This window comes from Nicotiana tabacum, chromosome 8 (assembly GCF_000715075.1).
Source record: "Nicotiana tabacum cultivar K326 chromosome 8, ASM71507v2, whole genome shotgun sequence".
Lineage (NCBI taxonomy): Eukaryota > Viridiplantae > Streptophyta > Magnoliopsida > Solanales > Solanaceae > Nicotiana > Nicotiana tabacum.
The window spans coordinates 193229263-193253871 of record NC_134087.1 but is presented as its reverse complement, the minus strand read 5'-3'; the positions used below and the strand labels follow the sequence as shown (position 1 = coordinate 193253871).

General features: G+C 37.0%; 2 protein-coding genes across 2 annotated transcripts; one reads left to right on the top strand and one right to left on the bottom strand.

The window, feature by feature from the left end:
• Positions 1 to 2841: 2841 nt before the first annotated feature.
• Positions 2842 to 3780, bottom strand: LOC107815998 (uncharacterized). Its single transcript, XM_016641661.1, has 2 exons — positions 3711 to 3780; positions 2842 to 3605 (listed from the first exon to the last, which is right to left on the bottom strand). The coding sequence occupies exons 1-2, from the start codon at positions 3778 to 3780 to the stop codon at positions 2842 to 2844; spliced, it is 834 nt and encodes a 277-aa protein (XP_016497147.1).
• A 33-nt stretch (positions 3781 to 3813) lies between these two features.
• LOC107815997 (agamous-like MADS-box protein AGL29) lies at positions 3814 to 5157 on the top strand. The gene is made up of 2 exons (XM_016641660.2): positions 3814 to 3910; positions 4622 to 5157. The coding sequence occupies exons 1-2, from the start codon at positions 3814 to 3816 to the stop codon at positions 5155 to 5157; spliced, it is 633 nt and encodes a 210-aa protein (XP_016497146.2).
• The last annotated feature ends 19452 nt before the right edge of the window (positions 5158 to 24609 follow it).

Here is a 24609-nt window from a genome sequence, read left to right as displayed (position 1 = left end):
ATAAACTTCTATTAATTTAATCACTTTGACTGGTAATGAAAATATTTGAGCCCAATATAATTGGATTCCAAACAGCACAGTCTGTAGTAATTGGGCCCTTTCAGCATACGACAACTTTTTTGCAGTCCATGAAGTAATCTTTGCTACTATTTTAGTGATGAGAGGTTGCCATTGTAACATATTCAGCTTCTTTGTGTCCAATGGTACTCCTAGATATTTGAAAGGTAGTTGACCTTGAGTATATCCCATATTCTGGCAGATTGTTTCTATAGTCCCTCTTTCCATTCCTCCACAGTATATGACACTCTTATTTAAATTTGATTGCAATCCAGAATCTCTTGAAAAGGTCGTGAAGCATTCCTGTAGCCTTTGAGTTGAGTATGTATCCCCTCTAGCAAACAACAACAAGTCATCAACATAACTTAGATGAGCTATATGTAGTTTGCTGCATCTGAGATGATATTTGAACCTCTTATCCTAGTGTAATTCATTGAGAAGTCTGCTCAAGTATTCCATAGCAATGGAAAACAAGAAAGGAGAGATTGGATCTCCTTGCCTTAGGCCTTTAGCAGCATTAAATGGCTCTAGAGATTCCTCATTCAGTAGAATGGTGTAGTTAATTATTTTCACACAAGCCATTAACCATTTGATAAACTTCTCTGGAAAAATCAATCCTTCTAGAACCTGTTCCAAGTAAAACCATTCTACAGAATCGTAGGCCTTTTGCAAGTCAACTTTGATCATACATCTAGGAGAGATGTGTTTTCTGTCATATGACTTAACCAATTCATGTGCAAGTATAATGTTGTCCACAATCCTTCTCCCTGGAATGAAACCTGCCTGAGCTTCTAAGATGATGCAATTCATAACCTTTTGTAGTCTCCCAGCAAGAACTTTTGCAATCAACTTGTACATCATTGTGCAACAAGCAATATGTCGATAATCATTCACAGTATTAGAATTTGCTATCTTTGGAAGCAGGGTTAGTGTGGTGCAATTAATAGCTTTAAACATGATTCCAGTGTTAAATAACTCTCTAACATCATCACATACCTCAGTTTTGATGATTGGCCAAGCTTGCTTAAAGAAGATAGCATTGAATCTATCAATCCTAGGAGCCTTGTGATCACCAATTGAACCAAATGCTTCACAAATTTCAGCATCTATAACTTTGACACATAACTCAATTTGTTGGCAGTGGGACAGTCGAGGTCCATTTCTCATCACCATCATATTAACTCTAGGAAGAGAGACTACGACTGATCCCATCAAGGATTTATAAAATACTGTAAACTCCTCTTTGATAGCTTTAGGATCTTTCAGCTTCATGCCTGACAGGGAAGTGATCTCCAAAATCTATTTTTGGTGCTGCTTTTCCTTCATTACTGCTGTAAAATACCTTGTGTTTGAATCACCTAGTTTGATCCATGTAGCTCTGGATTTTTGCTGCACCACACTTTCTTCAATCGTGGACCATTTCTCCAATTGTTGTAAACACTGCTTCTCTTGCTCAGCTAGGGAGTCAGAGTACCGATGTTGCATTTCTTTTTGAAGCTCCTTCAATGCAATTCTAGTCTTTGTGATTTTCTCAGTGATCCCTTTAAACTCTTCATTGTTAAGTTGCTTGAAATCTGGTTTCAGTTGTTTCAGATTGAGCCATACATTTCTCATTTTCCCTCCTGTCTCCCTTCTTTTTCAACCATCATCAACTATCTGTTTGAAACTTCTATGTTCAGACCAAACATTGAAGAATATGAAGGGTATTTTCATGTTATTCTTAGAGGATCTGAATGGTATCATTATGGGTACATGATCAGAAATAAAAAGTTCTCCAAAATCTGTTGTCAGATGTCCATATTGCATCATCCATTCATCATTTGCTATCGCTCTGTCAATTCTACTACAAACACTGTCTGCTCCTTGTTTCTTGTTATCCAAGTATAGTATTTATCTCTCCAAGGAATTTCATTTAAAAGAAGACTATTACAACAATTTGAGAAGTCCTGTAATTCTTCCATAGTTATTGGTGAACCTTGCCTATCATGTGGGTATAGGACTGCATTGAAATCACCACATAATAACCAAGGTTCATTACTTCTAGGAGCTATACTCTGCAACCCATCCCATAGAGCTTTCCTCTGTTCAACTGTATTATATCCATAGATGACTGTAAGTAAGCACTTGATTCCATTATGTAAACCAGTGACCTAGCAATGTATGAATTGAGCAGCTTCTTGAACTAGTTGGATGTCATACCATTTAGGACCCCAAGTGATCCATATTCTGCCATTTCTTGCTTCCTTGTAGTTTGATAATCTTTCCCATTAGGAGTAACTCTACCAGCAACATGCAATGCCTTATTTTGTTTAACTCTAGTTTCTATGATAGCAGCTAACTTTATATAATTGTTTTTAAGGTGCTGCTTTAATTCCTTCTGCTTGTACCTCTTATTTATTCCCCTAATATTTCAAAAGAGCCAAGTCATTATGATAGCCTTGTGTTACCCCCTAAATCAGGAGGTTTAGCTTTCACAATTCTCTGTTCCTCATCAGGCAAAGCTTGAATTCCATTTTCTGTTGCAATATCCCCAGGAGCTAGGTAATTTTGTGTTGTTGTTGCTTTTACACCTAAGTTTGATCCTTTTGCTCTAACCTGTGTCCAACCTCCTTCAGTATTCATATCTGCTGATTGCACAACTCACTCCCCTTTAGCTTGGTTATCTGTATATTCATTTTGTTCCATTTATACTGGTTCCTTTTTTTGTTGCTCTTTGTTCTTAGGTACCCATGTTGTAACTAGTCTAGATCTTTTGTTCTTTTGGTTTTGCACTGGTTTCCCTATTTATTTTTGCTTCATACAGTCATGTCCAATCTTCAAATATTCTGAGAAAAATTCTGGTTTCCATTCAAACTCAATGGGCTGTTGAAACTGTCTACCAAGCGGATAATTAACAGTTATTTCAGTAGGAAGCTTCTTTGTTACATTTACCTCTATCAGTATTCTAGTATAAGACACTCTAGTTTGCTTGGTGATGCATTGATCAGCAAACAGAGGATTACCTAGAGTACTAGCTATCCTGCTCAAAGAATTTATTCCCCAACAATTCATCGGAAGTTTAGGGAATTTTACCCATAGTGGAATCTCTATTAAGAATTCTGTATTGAAATCAAATTCCAGCGACCATTGCTTAAGAATAACAAGCTTGCTATTAATGGTATAAGACCCCCCATACAGGATTTCTCGTAAATCACTTAGACTGAGGAATTTGACTATGTAATAACCATCTTCATGCAAAAATAGATCCGGTTCAGCTACATTATTCCAGTGTTGGGAAATATAGCGATGCATCTGGTTGTAGCCTGGCGTTTCCCCAATTACATAAACAATCAGAGCTTTCTTCCATTTTCCTATCTCATTTTCTACCTCCAATTTGTCTAAATTCACCACATATTGACCATCTACTACTTCTGGAGCAATATAGGATAAGGCCATACCATTTTCTGCAGATCTATTTCCAGCAAAGAGTTTCACCCAAGGCGTTCCAGTCAAACTTACTTTCTCCTCTGCAATTGGCTCAATTCGAATCTGATTAATCTCAATTGGGCCTGATCATGTTCTGGTCTCTTTATTAATCATCTTCTCCACATTGTTAATTGAATTTCCTTGATTAATTGAGGGACTTGGACTTAGAACCAACTTTTTCGACGCACCTGTGTGAGCACTAGCATTCCTCACTTCTAGAGATCTAGTGGTGAATGGTGGCCCAGTTGGGGTTGCCATTTATTGTGTATATCACATTCAATGGTATCAGCGATGACAGTTGCACTGACGGAACTTCCAACCTTAACGAGCGGTGGATTTTTGAACGGTCGACCTCTCTTCTTAGCCATGGCTACCAAGGTCGGTGCAGGTTAGCATAACCTACGCCGAGAGCAAAGCTAGAGAGGATGAATTTCACTTTCATATATTTTTATTTCAAACTTGTATTAGATGGTTTTTGATTCTCTCTACGTAGAGCATAAAATTTGTGTTGCTCAAGCAATGACCCAAGAAAAAATAATTTATTGAAATGGCACCATCAACATACTAACATTAATAAAATAGTGCATGATAAATTCATTATACATTAAAATATTTACCTATGCAAGTTTTATTTTTAGATTGCTTAAGTGGACTTGATAAATTTGAGTAAGCATATTAAGAAATTTTCATATTTGAGTTGAGTTTTAGATTTATTTTGTTAAGGCAAGTCAAGAATTTGACTTTGCTTTTTATATAGAAAATTTGAAAGATCTTGGTATGTAGTTGGGGTGTTCCGTCAAATTATATCCATATTTGCTGATACCAATTTGGTAAATTTCAAAAGTATATTAGAGTATTTACCTATTTGTACTAAAATTTTTGGATTTCATTGATGTGACATCAAATTGGTTGCATTTTCTACTATAATTTTCATAATAATAAAAAAATTAACAAAATTGCATATTTGGGTAGAGATTCAATTACCATAATGATAAAATCCTTGATGTATATAACGCGATATTGTGCTTCTTCTAAGTGCATTCTCATAAAGGCTTTCATTAGTAGTTTTTTTTTTGGTCAATTCTTCTAATAAATTTAGTCATGGTGAGTAAGAAGACTAAAGGGCGTCAAAAGATTCAAATGAAAAAAATAGTAAAAAGAGATGACCTCTTTGCCACATTCTCAAAGCGTCGTGCAGGCTTATACAAAAAGTCCAGCGAGCTTATTGCAGAATGCGGTGTTGACGTTGGAATAGTGGCGTCTTCTCCTACCGGTAAGCCTTTCTCATTTTTTCACCCTACAGATGATGCCGTTATTGCTCGTTTTCAGAATCCTGATATGCAGTTAAGTCAAACTACTGGCCTAGTTGCGGCTCATGCTCAAAACAAAGTGAACTCTCTCAATAGTAGGCTTGAAGAATTGGATACCAGAGAAGACGCTGCAATTGCTCAAGCACGTTTCTATGACAAAATGATAAAAACTAGACAGAGTGGTTGGTGGGAGTCAATTGAGCAACTCAATGCAGATGAAGTGACAAAATTTGAAGCATGGTTAAAGTCTGTTATTTTTAATATGAACAATCGTTTGAATCAATTGGAAATTGGAGCTTCATCCTCAACACCAAATTACTTCTAAAGATACCGATAATGCACCTAGTACTTCACAAATTAATCACCCTAAGTTAATGACTTATATGGCCACATTTGTGAGCATAACTAGAAAATTCAAATTCATGTTATACAGATGAGAATTTTTGTTCTTTTTATTTTATTTCAACAATGCTACAAGCATGTATTGTGCTACGATTTTCATTAATAATATCCGATATAGTTTTTAAATGCTTTATCTTATATGTGTATTAGCTAGAAGGTCTCTAAATAATAAATTTAACATCTTTGAAGCATTGATGAAAAAATTACAACGTTCAAATTCAGTGTTTGTTGAACTTTTGTTCTTTATTTTATTTCAACAATGTTACAACCCTCTACTCTGCTCTGATTTCCATTAATTAACATTTGATACAATTGTGATAATGTTTTAACTTTGATACAATGTTTGGTTCCCTTTGGACCGTTTCACCTAATTTTTACTTTTTTTTTTTTTAATTTATTATTGAAAGTGCCTATTTTTTTCTTATGAGAACTTTGAATTTCTTGTTACTGCATTTATGCATGATTCTATTCAATTTTTACAATGATTGGATTGGCCTACCAATAAAGTCTGAAAGCGTCATTTTCTATGATTCTGATATTTATATAATTTTTTATTGTAAAATTTTAAGGAAAACATGTGGGAAAAAAATTCCTTTGCTTAGAAATGAGTACCTTTGCTCTAATATTTAACAGATTTTGCTGAAATAATTGTACAAAGACCCTTGCTTTTCTCCAAAGAAAAAAGAATAATAATTATCGCTACATTTTAGAAAATTTTTTGAAATAAAAAGCATCAAACAAAATAAACAGAGTGGCTGGTGGGAATCAATTGAGCAACTCAATGCAGATGAAGTGACAAAATATGAAGTGTGGTTAAGTATTCTTACTTTTAATATGAAAAATCGTTTGAATTAATTGGAAATTGGAGCTTCATCCTCATCATCAAGTTTCTTCTAAAGATTCAGATATACATCTAGTAATTGGAAAATGAACCATCCTAAGTTAATAACTAATGGCAGCATTGGTGAACAAAACTAGAAAGTTCAAATTCATATTGTCCCGATGTTAATTTTTTGTTCTTTTAATCTATTTCAACAATGCTACAAGCATGTACTATGCTATAATTTTCATTAATAATATCTAATACAATTTTTAAACGCGTTACCTTATATGTGCATTAGCTAGTAGGTCTCCTAATAATAAATTCAACATCTCTTAAACATTGGTGAGAAAATTAGAAAATTCAAATTCAATTTTTGTTAAGTTTTTTTTCTTTATTTTATTTCAGCGACGCTACAACCCTGTACTATGCTATGATTTTCATTAATTAGCATTCGATACATGTGTGATTATAATTATCTTGTGTAGACCGTTTAAATCGGTAATGGTTATGGGAATTTTATTTGACACAATGTTTGGCTCCTTAATTAGTTACATCTAATCTTTACTTCTTTTTTTCTGAAGACACCTAATCTTTTTCTTATGAGAAATTTGAACATCTTATCACTGCATTTGTGCATGATTCTTTTTTATCTTTATAATGGTTATTTGGAATATGTCCGTTGTGTCATTTATAATTTGTGGTGCAAAGTTTGAAGTCAATTGAAATTGGTTTGGTACGAATCGACATTAATTTTGGAAGTTTGATGTTCATGATTTCATAGGTTTGAATTAGGTTGCGATTCATAGAATTGATGCTTTTATGTGATTTTAGGCCTCGAGTAGGTTTTTATGTGTTTTGGAACTTGATGGTATGCTTGGATGGGGTCCCAAGGGCCCATGATGTGATTCAGATTGAATCTCGAACCATTTGAGACTTGGTAGGAAATCTATCAAGCTGAAGAACTGGAGCAATCACACCTGCGAATTTTGGGCCATAGGTGCAGCACCGTAGATGCGATCTATGAGCCGCAGAAGCAATTTCGGGCAATGTGGGTTGTGACCGCAATTGCGATCCTTCCTCCGCAAAAGCGGGCTCGCAGGAGTGGCCATAGTCTACATAAGCGGTTTGTGACCGCAGAAGCGGAAGGTCCTAGTTTAAGTGAAATCACACATGTGATGGAATTTTCGCAGGTACAGAGCAGCAGATGCTGCTATTGGTCCACAAAAGCGGAACCATTAGGCAGGAAAGGGGCAGATCGAGGTTTTTTTTTTCTTCATTTTTCATCTTTTGAGTTAGAGACCTCGGTTTTGGGCAATTTTGAGAGAGATTTTCAAGGAGTTAATTGGGATAAATGATTTTGACTCGGATTTGATTATTATACATGAATCCATCATTATTTTTACCATTTAATTAGTATTTTGAGTTGGAAAAATTGTGAAAACTTTCTAAGCTATATTTTGAGGATTTGAAGGTCGATTTGAGTTCGGAATTGAATAATTTTAGTATGGTTGGACTCGTTATTGAATGAGTATTCAGATTTTATAAGTTTGGTCGGGTTCTGAGATGCGATCCAGAGGTTGACTCTTTGAGTTGACTATTTAATTTTCTTTAAAGATTGCAACTTTATTATAATAGTTTTTCATGGTTTGTATTTATGGTATAAAGTTATTTTGGCTAGATTAGAGCCGTTCGGAGTTGGATATTCACAAAAAAGACTTACTAGTGGATTGAGGTAGCTTGTTTGAAGTAAGTATCTTGTCTAACTTTGTGTGTGGTAATTACTCCATAGGATTGGAGTTGTTTGTGTTAATTGTGGTACGTGAAAGCCATGTACGCAGGGTGACGAGTGGGGTACATGGGTTATGTGTGGTAATTGACTAATTTAGGCTCTTTAAATTCTATTCATGCCTTTAATCGTATTGTCATAACATGTTATATCTTTCATCATTAAATTATCTTTACATGCTTTATTGGACATGGTTAAATGCTTGTCCCATATTTTACTTGTCAATTGTCCTTACATGCTTAGTTGAAGTTTTTGTTTCCTTATTGCCTTGTTAACCTTACTCGAAGTTGTTATTTCTTGGAATATCTTCATGTTGAGCGTTGGCGCTGAATTTGTAAAATCCATTATCATATTGAGGCAAAATTGTTAATTGTTGAAATAACATTCTTGTTGAGCTATTAAAATTTCAGTGTGCTATTATTGAGACTCTTGTACACATTGTGATTGAGCCATGAGCTGTTTGTTGTGGAAACATTGATATTATTGATTCTTTAGGCAAGTTGTGGTATTTGGGCACTTGAGGTGCGAGTTATAATATGTTGTGATATTGATACACATATGATGGTATAAGGATAAGGGTTGATACACATGCGGTGAGGTAAGGTGGGCTTGATACACGTGTTAAGTACGGGAACTACTTGAAGTCACGCGGTGTAATAAGGTGGGCTAAAATGTGGATAGCTATTTCGAAAAAATGGTTTTCAACTACTTGTAAGTCTCCCGTGGTGATATAAGGAAAGATTGTGATTGTGATTGTGATTGTGAAATGAGATACGAGGCGGTTCCTCCCTTGATGCCTTTATTGCCTTAAATTCAGTGTAGCTTATCTTGCTGTATTTCTTTATTGTATCATTTTTTTGTTCCCATTATTATACTATACCATTACATATTCATCTTCTTTTATTATCCTAGTATGTGTCTCCACCTGACCTCGTCACTACTCTACCGAGGATAGTTTTGATACTTGTTGGGTATTGTTGAGGTGTACTCATACTACACTTTTACATATCCTTTTGTGCAGATCCAGGTACCTCATACCAAGTTAGGCACTAGTGAGTTGAGCTTTCGGATCGGTGACTGATCGGGTCCAACCCTGCACCACTACAGAGTGGCAAGAGCGGTCGATGCATCTTTTACCCGAGAAGGTCGGGATCTAACCCACATGGAGCTAAGATAATGTTTGGAGTTGGATTCCTATCTAATCTATCAATGTGTAGTGTTCTTGATTGCACTTCCAATCATTCTTGTTTGTTTGTTACTTCTAATTTAATAGTAAAGATGCACGAAACTAAGCTAAGTGATATTTTTGTAGGATTTTCTAAATGGGTAAAGAGGCACTAGGGAAGTGACTTACTCCTATGTGAGTATCTAACGTGATCTAAAACTTAGGGCAATAATATTATGGTTGGGATCATGATATAGCCAATGCACGAAGCTACTCACTCTATACCTCTCGGTAGTTTGAGTGACTTTGCCCTAATTAGCTTTCTCAATCCCAATTGGGTGTTCAATTTGTGTAAGCAATGTTGGCTCAAGTCGGGTATTACTATGTCTAGGTTTAACCCTTTAATTGAGGCTATCAATCTCTTGAATACACCCCAATTCCTTATTGGCCTGAAATTCCTAGACTTAGTCTCTCTTTCTCAAGAAGAGCCTAAGTTAAAAAGACATAAATTAGTGTTTGCAACCACTAATTCAATATAGAAAGCATAAATCAGGCCAAATATCAATCACCCATAAATATCTAATCCCTAAAATAAGAGACCATTAAATACCCATACTAGGGTTGATCCACAACCGTAGCTAATTGGTTTAGCTACTCATAATTGAAGAGGAAATCATAGATTGACATGGAGAATAACCCATAAAATATAATTACAAGATAAGATTTTAAGATTAATTGCTAAACAAGCTACAAAATTACTCAAAATAGGTAAAACATGGCGTTCACGTGCACAATTGAGACAAGATGACCTAAAAATCTGAAAAAGAAATATTTAAACACAGCTAAATTGTTACGCCTCGCAGTATTACGTCGATGTTATGCTCTGCAGTAATATATTACGATGATGTTACCCTCTGCAGTAATATATTACGAGGATGTTACGTCCAGCAGCATTACATTACGATGATGTTAGGCCTTGCAGTAATAAGTTACGACAGTATTGCACCCTATAGTATTTTACGTTGAATTTGTCGTAAGGTAATTGACATCAGTCCAAGGAAAAGATTATTTGGAGATTATAAGGATTATGCTATTTCAAACAAGTGATGAATAAATTCGTGAAGATGAAAGGGGAAGCAAGTCAAAGAAAATGAATTTTCATCAAAGTTTGGCATTTTTGGGTAAAATACGGCCCGAGCTAAAATATCCAGTATTTATGGAGTAGTGCCATACAAGGTACTACATGATCATGGTAGTAAGGTGTGTTAAAAGTGAGTAGTATTTTAAGTAATTTGTAGTAATTTTTAAATTATATGGGTAATGGATTAATTACCGGGTAACAAAATATTACCCGGTAATAAAAAAAAATAATCCCTTATAAAATAATCCCTTATTAACTAATAAGTGGATAAAAAAAATTTAATAAAATAATCCCTTTCCAAACGTGGCAAGAAGCCACAAACCTAGACAATGACTCTTTAAGTCTACTATCCTAGGTGGCTATCTATGAGATATCTAACTTATACAACTACATGAAATGTTATCCTAATTCATTGTGGGGAAAGGGCAAAACGTTAGCACATTTCAAATCAGCAAAACAAAGCCTTAACTTTCTTAGTTTGAAAGGTTATGAGCTAAGGAAGGCTTGGTATGATTTATTTGTAAAAAGAAGATCTGAACCAACAATCTGTTTGTGGGGTTGAAGCTAAAAACGTAAGAACAAGAAACCTTTCGTCCAAACATTTTAAAACCAAGCCAAGTTCGTTCCAAAATTCAAGGATATCCAGTGTAAATTTCGCAGAAGCAGATTCGTTTAAATAATTCAAGAAACAAGTATGTTAAGGCTATCCCTTCTTCCTTTTGGCATGATCCATACGATACGAACGAAACGTGTAATTGCACAAATTCCATATATGACCCTATTCATAAAAGTATTAGAAGTGCCTATGTTCTTGAATTTCCATATGTCTTATTATTCCATCGTTTGTTCATGGGTCTCGGAAGATACGTAAAATGATTTTATGATATTAATCAGAGGTATAATGGTCTTATGACGTACCGAGAGATTTTGTTATCGTATTTCATATGCATTTCATGCATTTATACATGTACATTGACCCATGACTCAGACGACGTTATATACGCGTATATATGTATATATATGTATATGGGATATGGGAAAAGGTTACGACGTTATATGTGCACCACCACCTGATCAGCTGGTATATGATGATGATGTTGCCCACAGTGGCTGAAATATGATTCAAACGGCGTTATATACGTGTATATATGTATGTATTCAAATGGCGTTATATACGCATATATATGTATGTATTCAAACGGCGTTAAATACGCGTATATATGTATGTATATATATGTACATGGGATATGGGAAAGGTTATGACGTTATATATGCACCACCACTTGATCAGTTGGTATACGATGATGATTTTGCCCACAGTGGCCGATATGATATAATGGAATGCCCTCAGAGTCTGATGATGTTATGAAACATGTAACTATGCATGACATGACATTCATACGCATATGCATGATGCTAAAATTAATTTATGATTTACAAAGTTATTCAGACTTGCAGGTTGAGTCATATACTCTATATTTCTTCTATGTCTCTGATGTACTTACTTATGTGCCTTACATACTCGGTATATTATTCGTACTGACGTCCCTTTTTCTTGGGGACACTGCGTTTCATGCCCGCAGGTCCTGATAGATAGGTCGAGAGCCCTCTAAGTAGGTTATCATCTCAGCGGAAGATATTGGTGCGCTCCATTTGCTTCGGAGTTGCTTGTTTGGTTAGTATGATTTAGACGTGTATTGTTTGGTATACCGGGACTCTATCCCGACCTCTATGATATTTATGTATTCTTAGAGGCTTGTAGACATATGTCGTATACGTGAAAGATTATACGGCCTTGTCGACCCATGTTTGAGTTTATAAATGATTATATTGGCCTACTAGGCCCGTATGTCACGTGTATATAATGATGTAATAAGAAAGATATGCTACGTTGGTACTTGGTTGAGTAAGGTACCGGGTGCCCGTTGCGGCCCATCGGTTTGGGTAGTGACAAAAGTGGTATCAGAGCAGTTCTGTCCTAGGGAGTCTACAAGCCGTGTCTAGTAGAGTTTTGTTTATGGGTGTGTCATGCACCACACTTATAAGAAGGAGGCTACAGGCATTTAGGATTGTCACTCTTTTTTTCTTACTCTAGATCGTGTGGTAGAGCTCACTTATAAGAATCCTAATTCCGATTTTTTTTATTATTCGTAATAAGACGATAACTACATCTGGAATGAAGTTTGGAAAGAGAGATGATTGTGGACGAGCTGAGTCAGAGGAATTGGAATTTTGTGTGATGCCTTCAATTAAGTAAATATGAGGTCTTTAGCAGACCTTGTGTGTACTGAAGGGTGTAAGCTTCCTAATAAGAAGCCTTAAGGCAAGAATGCCTATCCATCTTTATGGTGAAGGACAATGAGAGATTAAGAAGATAAGTACAAGTTTCAGCAAGTAAAATGAGCAAGGTGAAAAAGGGTACGAGGTACTTTAATGAAGGTTAAGAACATTTATAATTGAGGCAGAGGAACATAAGCTTTTTGAGTTATATTCAATAGTAACAGAGGTATATACATTTGGTCTCACCCATTCCAGATATGCCCTATGGGGGTTAACAAAAGTAGAATAAGAAGATATGATAGATGAATTGATTGTGTCAGTTGACATTTCCGAAGCATATTGCAAGTGTTCTAATAGATCTCCTTGTCAGACACCCAGATGGTGCACTTTAAAATAGTGCAGCCAAATATGAGTACTTCAAAGACATGCACTATAAGCCTTGAAGGGATACATATTACCTTAGTGTGGCTCGCGTCCCTAGTAAAGCGAGAACGTTAAGCAACTTGAAGAGCCACGGGATGGAGCAAAGGAAAGCTAAAAGTGAAAAAATGTCGTATTGAAGTTTTTACAAGAAAAGGGATAGACAAAAACATTAGCAGAGCAATGAAAAGAGAGATAAGAAAGCATTATGAATAAGGTGTGATACATGGATGAAAACGGTAGAATGTAACAACACCTATAGTCAAATGAAGGAAGAGACGAAAGGTGATGGGTGTGAGCACGTGATTTTTTCCCTATGTGAGAATTACTCCCAAAAATTCAAAATAAAACAATTTTCCTTTGTGTGCAATTTTGAGAATTTTCGTGGCATTTTTGGATAATTATTGGTATTTGTTTGTACATGTTTATTTATTAAATTAATAAAAAATACAAAATATGTCGCATTTGCATTTAGGATTTAATTCTATAATTAGGAGTAATTAAGTTTGTTTTTACAAGAACAAAAAATCATAAAAATAATGTACGTTGCATTTTTAGCATTTAATGTCCAAATTGTGTGATTTTATCGTAATTGCTATTTAATTATGTGTTAATTGTTATTAAGAGTTAATTAGCATTTTTATAAATTAATTTAGTTTTATAGGCTAATTTAGGATTTTTAGAATTTTAGTTTTATTTAAAGAAAAATAAAAGAAGAAAAAGAAGCAATGAAAATAAGAAGAAAATCGGACTGGACCACCTTTTAAATTAAATCAACCAGGACCAAACCAAATAACCCCTTATCCAACCCAAAAAACCCACCGACCCGGTACGCCCCTAACCCAAACACCCCCATTTCTTCCATTTTTCATTCCTAACCCCAAAAACCCTAAACACCCGCCCCCTCTTCTTTCTCCTTCTTCTTCGAGCCAACCCTTCCATGGCTGCCTACCCCTCCAGCTCCAAGTGACCACCCCCATGGCTGCTTTCTTCTTCAGCGTCGTCCAAATGACCACGTCCATGGCTACCCTCCGCCTTCGTCAGTCACTGCTCCTCACGTCCAGCAGCAACCAAGCGACGAACATCTGCTACTGCTGCTGCTTCCTTCATCTTCGTCGAAACAACCAGCCTCCCGTCATGACTGCTGCTGCTTCGCCCGTCATCATCCAGCTGACGACCAGCTGCTCACGACCATGTCCCTCTCGAAACCAACCAGCCTCATCATCGTCCTCACCAGCAGCTCCTCCTCACATCCATCATGACCATAATCGTTCACCTCCAAACCAGCGACGCAACCAGCTCTACTGTCACGCCACTGCTTCTTCTTCCAAGCCACAGCTGCTCACCCCAACTCCATCTCCAGTCAGTCGCAACACCAGCCAATACACCACAAATAGTCGTTCATCTCCTTCAACCCCTGAATACACTTAGACCTAAGAGAAGACATTTGTTTCTATCATCTTCTCCATGAAGACCTAACCACAAAACCAACTGTTTCTCCACGACCTCACTCCAAACGACCCTCATCTCTTAAATCACTCTCAACTAGATCAAATACCGATCTCCAGCCCTTCCAATGACCCTTCCTCTCTAAAACACAATAGAACTACCAGTCCACCAGAAACCACGTGCACACACGCAAAACAGTTTTAAGCTGAGGTTGGTTTGAGGTCTTCACCATCCATTCGAGGTTCCGTTCGAGTCCGTGTCTATTAGTCAAGCGTCGAAACAATGTTGTGAATGAAGTTGTGTTTCATCGGAAGTTCAACATTGTTCGACATCGAATCGTTAGCATAAAGGTCAGCCATAGTTCGTTCACGGATTTTTGTTGCTTTTTCTTTGGTTTTGTTTTACTATGTGGTTTCATTTTTGATAACATTTTCGTATGATATTCCTACTACATATTCGTTGAAATTGTGTGTGTGTGTGTGTGCGTTTTGGATGACTTTCCTACAGTTTTGAGTTCAATTGATGCTCAAGTTTAGTGATTGAAATCTACTCGCTTTTTCCGTTAAGTTTGTTCTGATATGAATCTGACTCTGTTGTTAATTCATCAACATTGGCGATTAGGGGTTTGTTTGGCGAGTTTGTTTAATCAGAATTTGATTATTAATTGAAAATTGATTAGATGAATTGGTTATAGCTGCTAAAGTTTGGTTAATTGACTTAGGAGGATTGGATATAGCTGATGGGGTAGAATGGTAATTTCAGTAGTTTCAGGGGCATTTTCGGGATTTTAAGTTTTAAAAAAATGATTAATTTGAGTGCTCTGTCCACTAAGTACTAATAATATTAAAATAATACATTGTTTAATACATAGTGGGGGACAAGACATGTGGTAGTGGGAATTAATACATTGTTTAATATAGTGAGGGACAAAACATGCAGTAGTGGGGAATAAGAGAATTATATAAAGAAAAGACATGTGGTAGTGGGAATTAATACATTTGTTTAAAATAGTGGGGGACAAGACATGCAAGTGTGGGGAACAAAACATAATGATATGAAAAGTTCAAAAAAGATTGATTAAAATATGTTGCCCATACCTGTTTTGGGTTATAAATAGAGTCATTAATAGGCAGTAAAAGGGGGGAGTTTTGAGAGAGGATAAGAGGATTTTCTGAAAAATCTGGAGAGGATAGGTTTTACACAGTACATGTTTTACACAGAGGGGTTGGTTTTTGGAGAAAGAAAATCAGTTCTCTTTCAGTCTTTTTCAGAGAGTCTAGGCTGGATTTTTAACATTTAAAAGTTCAGTAATTTGAGAATAAGAAAAACAGGCTGTTTTTTAATCTAAAAGGTTCAGTGTTTGAGAGCGAAGAAACTAAAAAGTTAGTATTTTCTTTTACTTCTGAATATCAGAACTAGTACTGTTGCGGTTTCATCGTTGTTGCTGTGTGGTATTTCTGGGGTTTAATTGGTTCTTCCTGAGTTTGCTATTGGTTATTGGCTACTGTTTTCATTGGGTTTGCTGGAACTCTGCTGGTTCCTTCATTTTAATCTGTCACTAGGTTGTTCTGTCACTGCATTGCTGTGTTATTACTGTTGCTGACTGCTCCTTCATCTTCTTGTATTTCAGTTATCCAGGTACATGTTCTACAACTCTCAGATTTACAGCAAAGGAAGTAAAGAGTTGTTGGAATGGATTTCTGAAAATAACTGTTTCTTTGTGTTTAATTTGATGTATAAGCAGTAGTTCATTTGATATTTCATAGTATGTATTGGAATGATTTTGAAATGCATAAATCGGACTGATTGAATCTATTTCTACAAACATGGAATATCAATTGTAATTAATCTTAGTTGGTGATTACTAGTTATGGAATATACTGTATTTAATTCTTTTGTTCAGTAGTCGTGAAACAGCTTCAAATAGTTTATGTCACAAAACAGGTTCAAATAGCTTATGAAAATCAGCACGTTGGTTTAATAGGTCTAATTCTGAAATCGCGAGTTCACTTGAGTAAATAACATCATTTTAAATAGCAATGTAAATAATGTTAGTAACTAATGTTAGTTCTCGAATGTTAGTGATTAATGTTAGCTTGATGTCAGTTTTAAGCATTGATGCATTTTTCAACAAACCGTAAAAAGAGCTAAAAAATGGCTTTGTATTCCACATAGATTAACTCCAATAATCCAATTCATATAATTGTCACACCTCCTTTTTTGCGCGCCCGCCCCGAAGGGTTAAAATGCGCGGGTGGAGTTTTTCCAATTTAAGTGACAAATATTCGAAATGGGATTATTTATTTAATTCAGAGTCGCCACTTGGGAAAGGTTTGGCTTTTGGTGTCCCAAGTCACCGGTTTATCTTGAATCCCAAATCGAGGAAATTTTCGACTTTTCCAAATGAAGTCTGCGAACCAGAAATTCTAAGTAAGGAATTCTGTTGACCCGAGGGAAGGTGTTAGGCACCCTCGAATCCCGTGGTTCTAGCACGGTCGCTTAAATTGTTATAATGGCTAAATATCTGATTTAAATACATGTTGTGACCTATGTGCTTTTATTAAGTTTTAATCGCTTTTATTATTATCATTTATTTTACAGAATTGCAACGTCGTGAAAATGCGTCTCGAACCACGTCACAATCAATGCACCCGTGATTGTCGACACATTTGGACTTCATTGAGATTTGGATTTGGGTCACATCAATGTGCACCCGAACTTAAGAATGTGATTTAATTAAACCGCGCCAACAGAGTCTAACGCGTTATTATCTTTGTAGAAGGCCATGAAATTTATTAAATGGCCCATCCTGAATTCTAGATAATTATCAAGGTTATTTATTGAGGGCCCCGTGATTTACATCTCATTTGGCGAGACTCGTCTCATTATTTTAGAAGGAACATCCTAAAACGGTTACATTTCTGATGTGTTTATCTCTTAAAAATAGAAGAAAAGATGCGTGCTACTTTTAACTATGTGTTTGGCCCAAATCCGGATTTTAGCTAATCGTCCGATTAATTATTTACGGACTGAAGAAACATCGTACCTCATGAAAACATGCTTTGAACTTGATAAAAGAAATGTATATGGGATTGATGAAATGCTACGACTGTTACAAGAGCTCCCTAACTTTAACTTATTCAGACAAGATTAATTAAAATTGCTTGTTTAGGAAATGCGACTAGTGGTATTTGAAACTCATCCTGTAAACTGCTTCACGCAAACTGAAACTCAAGAGTTTGAAACTGTATTGTCTTTAGCTAGATCTAAACAATCATTTGCCCTTACATATTCGAAACATGCTTAAATAGCGAGTTTGAGTTAACAATTGTATTAAAATGGCTGCACATTTTCATGGATTGTATTTACATCTTATGTACTACTAAACGAATAAAATGTCACAGTTTCAGATTGGCATAAACTTTAATTAAGTACAACCTTACTAATGTGTCTCTATTAGGCTAATCAGACCAAGAAACTACAAATCTTAACAACATTAAAAGGCAATTCATAAGCAATACAACAGGTGCTTCTAACTCCTTCAAATCTTTTGATTCATGATTTCATTGTTACATCAAATGCGAGTCTTAGTATGTACCTGGATATTGGATACAACAGAAGGAGCAAGGGGTCAGTAGGGCAATAGAAGCGATACCAAACAGCAGCAGTAACAGCAGGTACCAATAGAACAACTCCCAGTGCAGGGTACAGTTAGAACCGACAAGAAATGGTAGACAGGTAGCAGCAAACAATGCAGTAGGAATAATACTCCAAGACAGACCAATCCAGGGGAAACGAACAATATGAATCAACTAATGAACTCAGCTGATACTTGGAAGAAAACAGAGTTGATTGAACAGGTTGAACAAGACTGGGAATCAGACAAACAAGACAGAAGTAATTGCTGATTTTCTGTTTATCCCTTTCCCTATCTTCTTTCTTTTCAAGAATCCAATATCAGTCTGCAGTTTTGAACTTATACTTAAGTTATCAGAAAGAGACCTTTTCCAGTTTTTACTGTTTTCCCCCAGAACTTCAATTCTCAAAATTTCAGTTTAGGCTCCCCCTGTGTCTCTCTATGTATGTCTGTGTGTGTATACTTCTCAGTGTGTATTTCAGCTCTCTCTTTCAAAAATTCCTCACAGTCTGTCTATATTCTTTTTCCCTTATAATTCTGTCCATCCTCTGTGTCTGTTCATGTATCCCCTCTTATAAGCCTCAACACTACTCCTTTTAACAGCCTCTTTTTGAATATAACAATACCCCTCCCATGTGCCTTTTACATTTTCAGATTCCAATTAGTTATTTAAGTATTAATCCCCATCAACATTCCCTGGCAGACTTAACTTTTAAAAGGTTTAATACTTTTTAAACTTAAAGCAAGGTATGGGCAGTAGAATATATCTGACAGCATATGCTGTCAAACAATTTTTAAAATCAAAAGCCTTCTTATGCAGGAAAACAGGCTGTGCACAATGCACATGCTGTGCACAAGTGCACATGCCATCAACTCAGATTTCAATTAACAGACCAAGCCTTAGGTTTCTGAAATCATATTAACAGCTATAAGTAACTGGACTTGGTTCTTAATTGATTCAGGCAAATGTTCAACAGAAAGCAAGTCAATTTGTTATTGTTCGGACAGTTGAAACTAATTGACGACATATGTCGACTCGACTATATTAATCATAACACATACAACCGTAACCAAAAATCAAACATTCAACAGTATCGACATATGATTTGAATTGTACTGGCTAAGTAAAGTGGTGCTCGAGAAGCCAATTGATCAGTTCAATGTAGAGAATCAGCTAATTGCACACCACTTACATACACATTATCAGGGCTAATATAAAGACTCATTCAAACAAACAGAAGTTCAGGCAAAGTGGACAAACAGAAGTTGGTAAAATTAAAAACAAATATGAACAGACTTTTAAAAACAAATCACACGGACTAAAACAAAAATAAAGAAAAGAAAACAAGACTCACCTTAAATCTTTGAAAAATCAAAACCTTGACTCGGATTTGGACAGACCTTTCTTAAGGCTGAATGGATTTTAATCGAAGTGTTTCTCAGATGAGAAACACTTTGATTAAAGTCCATTAGACCTTAATCTCTTCGGTTGAACCGGTATGAACCAGTGACGAAGAACTACAAACATTTCCAAAACTCAGATCCGGGATTCAGGCTTCCCTGGTCAGATTCGGACCAAACCAAGTATGGTTTGGTCACGAGGGGGGTCTGGGGAGTGTCTGGTGTGAAGCTAGGGTTGGTTGGTGTAGATCGAGTTTTGACTCGAATCTTCAAATGAAGATTCGAGGACCTGGAGGGTGATTCGAACTAAACGGTTAACAGGTCTATGTTCAGGGTGGTGAGGGGGTTCTATGGTGTTCAGGGCGAGGTCACCGGCGTTCATGCCGCCGGTTTTTCATGGCGAAGGGTACAGGGGCGGCTCTAGGGTTTGTGGGTTTGGGTGAAGACGACGAGGCTGGGGTATTGGATAGGGGGGTAGGGTAAGGATCTGGGCTTATATAGTTAGTGGGTGGGTTGATCTCAACCGTTAGATCAATCTAGATCTACGGTTTGGATCTGATGGTCTTAAGTGAAACGGTGTCGTTTCAAGTGTTGAGGGTTTGGGTTTGGTCCGGGTGTAAACGGGTCGGGTTTGTTGGTGGGTTACGGGGGATTGATCTTGGCCGTTGATCACTCTGAGATCAACGGCCCAGATCAGGCACGATCCAAACGACGTCGTTTGGACACCCTGGGCACTAAGTGGTCTGGACCGGGTAGGCCTGGGTTTTGGGCATTGTTTGTTTGGGCCAATTTTATTAAATTGGCCCAATCCGGAAAAAGAAGGGGTCCTTTCTTTTTTTTTCTTTTTTTTATTTCTTTTTCTTATTTATTTAAAAACTAAACAAAAAATCAAATTAAAATTAAATGCATACTCAATACAATTATTTGCACACACACTAAAATATTTCAAAACAAGTAAAATTAAACAAAACAAAATCACGGACAAAGGTGCCTGTTTATGCTTTTCTATTTAAACCATGTTATGGTTCAGATTATGCATGACACGTACACATTTTTGAATTTTGTTTTAATAAAGTAAATAAATAAAAATGGGCCGAAGTCACAAATAAATCAACAAAGTGCCGCACAGAAATCCAAAAATTGTACAGCAGGACAAATTTTATTCTTTTGGAGCGACTGTCGCGCAAAAACAAAAATCACGTGCTCACAGCTGCCCCTCTTTGCTTGGAAACACGAAGAGTTTTCGTGCAAAGATAAAGTGAGCGTGTATGAGCGATTTTTGCCTATGGACCACTCCGTATGAAGCATGTTCTTTTTTGAAAGATCTGACCGAATCTTGCTTCAAAGATTTCCTACATATCCTGGGCTAAACAGGAATCAGGTCAATGTAGTTCGAGAAGTTTTGGTAGCTGGGACTACCATGGGATTGCAATGCTTGCTGCTACTGTTGCTGCTGTTGTCACTGCTACGTCACTGACCGCCTTATTACAACCAAACGAAAATTGGAAACTGAACTAACTACTTATATGCATGTCAACTGCTAGTTACAAGATTCCTATCTATGATTCTTTTACGACTTGATCTTGGGTCTTAGCTGATTCTGCTTGTAGACTCTGATCTGAATCTTGATGCTTGCGAGTTGCGGCGACTTGTTTAATCTCCGGGATACCGAATAAAATGTGACTGGCAGAGTTCAGGACCTTAGTCAAATGTTGGAGTCGATTTGCTTTCCCTTTACTCTGATATCTCGGGATATCTTTTTTTGTCTTTTTTCTTCTTTGATTCCGAACTGGGATTTATCTCGTGGGTCATTTCGATCCATGTGGCTCGAGGTCAGACCTGCGGGAGAAAACAAACAAACGAACGAAATTTTTTGCCCCAGTTTCACTAGGAAAATTTCGTTAATTATTCACCAGGAAGTTCATAAAATTGATGAAAGAGGATATGCATGTTCAGTTCAGGGCTGGAGCCCTAACACCGGCTAGCTGGGGAGAGGTTCGGTTTGGGGTTTAAAACCCTAACGCCGAACAAAGGAAGAATTCAGTTTAGGGTTTAAAACCCTAATGCTGATTGCATGGAAAAGCTCAGTTTAGGGTTTAAAACCCTAATGCTGGCTGGAAGAAAAAGTTCAGTTTAGGGTTTAAAACCCTAATGCTGACTGCATGGAAAAGCTCAGTTTAGAGTTTAAAACTCTAATGCTGGCTGGGAGGAAAAAGTTCAGTTTGGGGTTTAAAACCCTAATGCTGATTGCATGGAAAAGCTCAGTTTAGAGTTTAAAACTCTAATGCTGGCTGAAAGGAAAAAGTTCAGTTTAGGGTTTAAAACCCTAATGCTGACTAAAGGAAAATTCAGTTTAGGGTTTAAAACCCTAATGCTGATTGCATGGAAAAGCTCAGTTTAGAGTTTAAAACTCTAATGCTGGCTGAAAGGAAAAAGTTCAGTTTAGGGTTTAAAACCCTAATGCTGACTACATGGAAAAGCTCAGTTTAGAGTTTAAAACTCTAATGCTGGCTGGGAGGAAAAAGTTCAGTTTGGGGTTTAAAACCCTAATGCTGATTGCATGGAAAAGCTCAGTTTAGAGTTTAAAACTCTAATGCTGGCTGAAAGGAAAAAGTTCAGTTTAGGGTTTAAAACCCTAATGCTGACTAAAGGAAAATTCAGTTTAGGGTTTAAAACCCTAATGCTGATTGCATGGAAAAGCTCAGTTTAGAGTTTAAAACTCTAATGCTGGCTGAAAGGAAAAAGTTCAGTTTAGGGTTTAAAACCCTAATGCTGACTAAAGGAAAATTCAGTTTAGGGTTTAAAACCCTAATGCTGATTGCATGGAAAAGCTCAGTTTAGAGTTTAAAACTCTAATGCTGGCTGAAAGGAAAAAGTTCAGTTTAGGGTTTAAAACCCTAATGCTGACTAAAGGAAAATTCAGTTTAGGGTTTAAAACCCTAATGCTGATTGCATGGAAAAGCTCAGTTTAGAGTTTAAAACTCTAATGCTGGCTGAAAGGAAAAAGTTCAGTTTAGGGTTTAAAACCCTAATGCTGACTAAAGGAAAATTCAGTTTAGGGTTTAAAACCCTAATGCTGATTGCATGGAAAAGCTCAGTTTAGAGTTTAAAACTCTAATGCTGGCTGAAAGGAAAAAGTTTAGTTTAGGGTTTAAAACCCTAATGCTGACTAAAGGAAAATTCAGTTTAGGGTTTAAAACCCTAATGCTGATTGCATGGGAAAGCTCAGTTTAGAGTTTAAAACTCTAATGCTGGCTGAAAGGAAAAAGTTCAGTTTAGGGTTTAAAACCCTAATGCTGACTAAAGGAAAATTCAGTTTAGGGTTTAAAACCCTAATGCTGATTGGCTGGGGGCAAAGTTCGAGAATACTAAGCGACCTCTTTTTTTGAATTTTCTTGTTTTAGTAGAAGATACAAGGGAGTTTCGTGGAAACTTACCTTTCGAGTGAATTCCTTATTGCCAAAATATTTCTTGTACCCATGTACCTTCTTCTTTGGGCGACACCTGCTCCTTGCACGGTTGTCTTGGATTACACCTGTTTCAACTTTTCAGACAAAGGACAATTGTTAGTTCGGAAATGACGGTCGGTTTGGTGACCTTGATCGTTCCCGGTTGCTTTGTTGCGTCTTCATTCCTGTTGTGAAGTCCCGCCATTGATTTGATTCATATGCCGAAACCCTTTAGACCGCTCAGGCTTGTATTTCCAGATTCTGTGATGATTTGCCTCGTAAGGCTCTTTTTTTTTTGTGTCCCGTTTTGCTTGGAGGTTCTCAACGGGGATTTTATTGGAGGTATTTTGTGGGGATTTGTACAAAAGGGAAGCTCTGTGGGGAATATTTACAAAGTGGATTCTTTGTGTGGATTTTTGTACAATGGGCATGCTGGGGATTTATTTCAAAGTGGGATTTCTAGGATTTGTTGGGGTAAGCTTGTTGGGGAATGTTTACAAAAGGACTCGCTGGGATGTGCTGGGGAGATTCCATTTTTTTTTTTATTGGGGAGATTCTGTGGGAGATTGTACAAGACTCTGTTTGGATTTGTACAGGGGGAGACTCTGTGGGGATTTGTCCGAAGGTGGACTTGCTGAGGAAGATTTCAAGATTTCTCTCTTTTTCCTTTACTCCGGAACACCATCAAACGTCATGATTCATCATGCTTGGGTAATCATATCAACGAGATGAGGTGCTTTCCTTCATGAGACGGGATTCCGTGCAAACAAACCATGCCACCTACTCTTTCCGGTGTGTCCTGAACTCGGGGTTAAAATGCAAAAGGGATTCGAAAAGAAACAAAGCAGGGGAAAACAAATCAGAAAGGAATACCCCTTTTCGGGACGAGAAAGACTTATCTGAGGAAGATAACGCTGGCTTTAAATGACATGACATGCTCTTTGGACTGGACGTCCGACCTTCCATGAACTTGCGTTTTCCTGAACCAGAACAGATCTGTGATTCCAAAACCGGTGGAACTTTGCCGAGACCTTCTTGTGGTGGCGTCATTCCTTTTCGGCCAACAGCGCCCTTTGCGAGTTTTCACTGGCTGACCTCTCTCATTTCTCTTCCTGTCATCGCTTGATAGCACTCTTTGCGAGTTTTTACTAAACAAGCTCTCTCATTTTGGTTTCTCTACTCCCGTCGCCTCATGGTGCCCGAAGGTTTTCACCGCCGAGACTCTCTCATTTTATTTCTCTCAACTCAGGGTGTGCCAGTTTCCATTTGTGATGCTTATTGGTTTCCCACTATCTTTGGTAATTGATTTGAAGGCTTGTACTTGGTAAAGAGAGGTAGCTGATACTAAACTTCTCAAGTGTCCGACATGCCCCGGTTTTCAATTTCAGGGTGGATGGGATTTTGTTGTTGGTGTGACTGAACCTCAGGGAGAGGCTGCCTACGTATCCTTTCGGAATCAAGTCAAACGTAGTTCAGGCCTCAATCAACGTTTTGTTTTGTTTTATTTTCTCTTTTTTTTTTTTTTGATAAGCGGCTCAAAAGTTGGTAGAGAGAATTGGGTAGTGTTTGGGGAGTAGTGGGGAATAAACACCTTCGCCATTTTCAACGTGTCAGGACCACTTGGAGTATGATCTAGATGTAGTACCTCTTGACTGCATCTGCATTCACTGCTGTGTCAGGGTCATTTCCTTCGATATCACCTAAATACAATGCTCCTCTTGGCAATATTTTCCTTACGATGTATGGGCCTTTCCAATTTGGGGCAAACTTTCCTTTTGCTTCTTCATAATGCGGCAGAATACGCCTCAGTACCAATTGTCCTAC

Coding starts and splice junctions, on each gene's coding strand:
- LOC107815998 (XM_016641661.1), bottom strand. CDS start 3,780: ATGGCAACCCCAACTGGGCCACCATTCACCACTAGATCTCTAGAAGTG. Junction 3,606..3,710: donor GAATGCTAGTGCTCACACAG/GTGCGTCGAAAA, acceptor GAACATGATCAG/GCCCAATTGAGATTAATCAG.
- LOC107815997 (XM_016641660.2), top strand. CDS start 3,814: ATGACAGTTGCACTGACGGAACTTCCAACCTTAACGAGCGGTGGATTT. Junction 3,911..4,621: donor GGCTACCAAGGTCGGTGCAG/GTTAGCATAACC, acceptor TAATAAATTTAG/TCATGGTGAGTAAGAAGACT.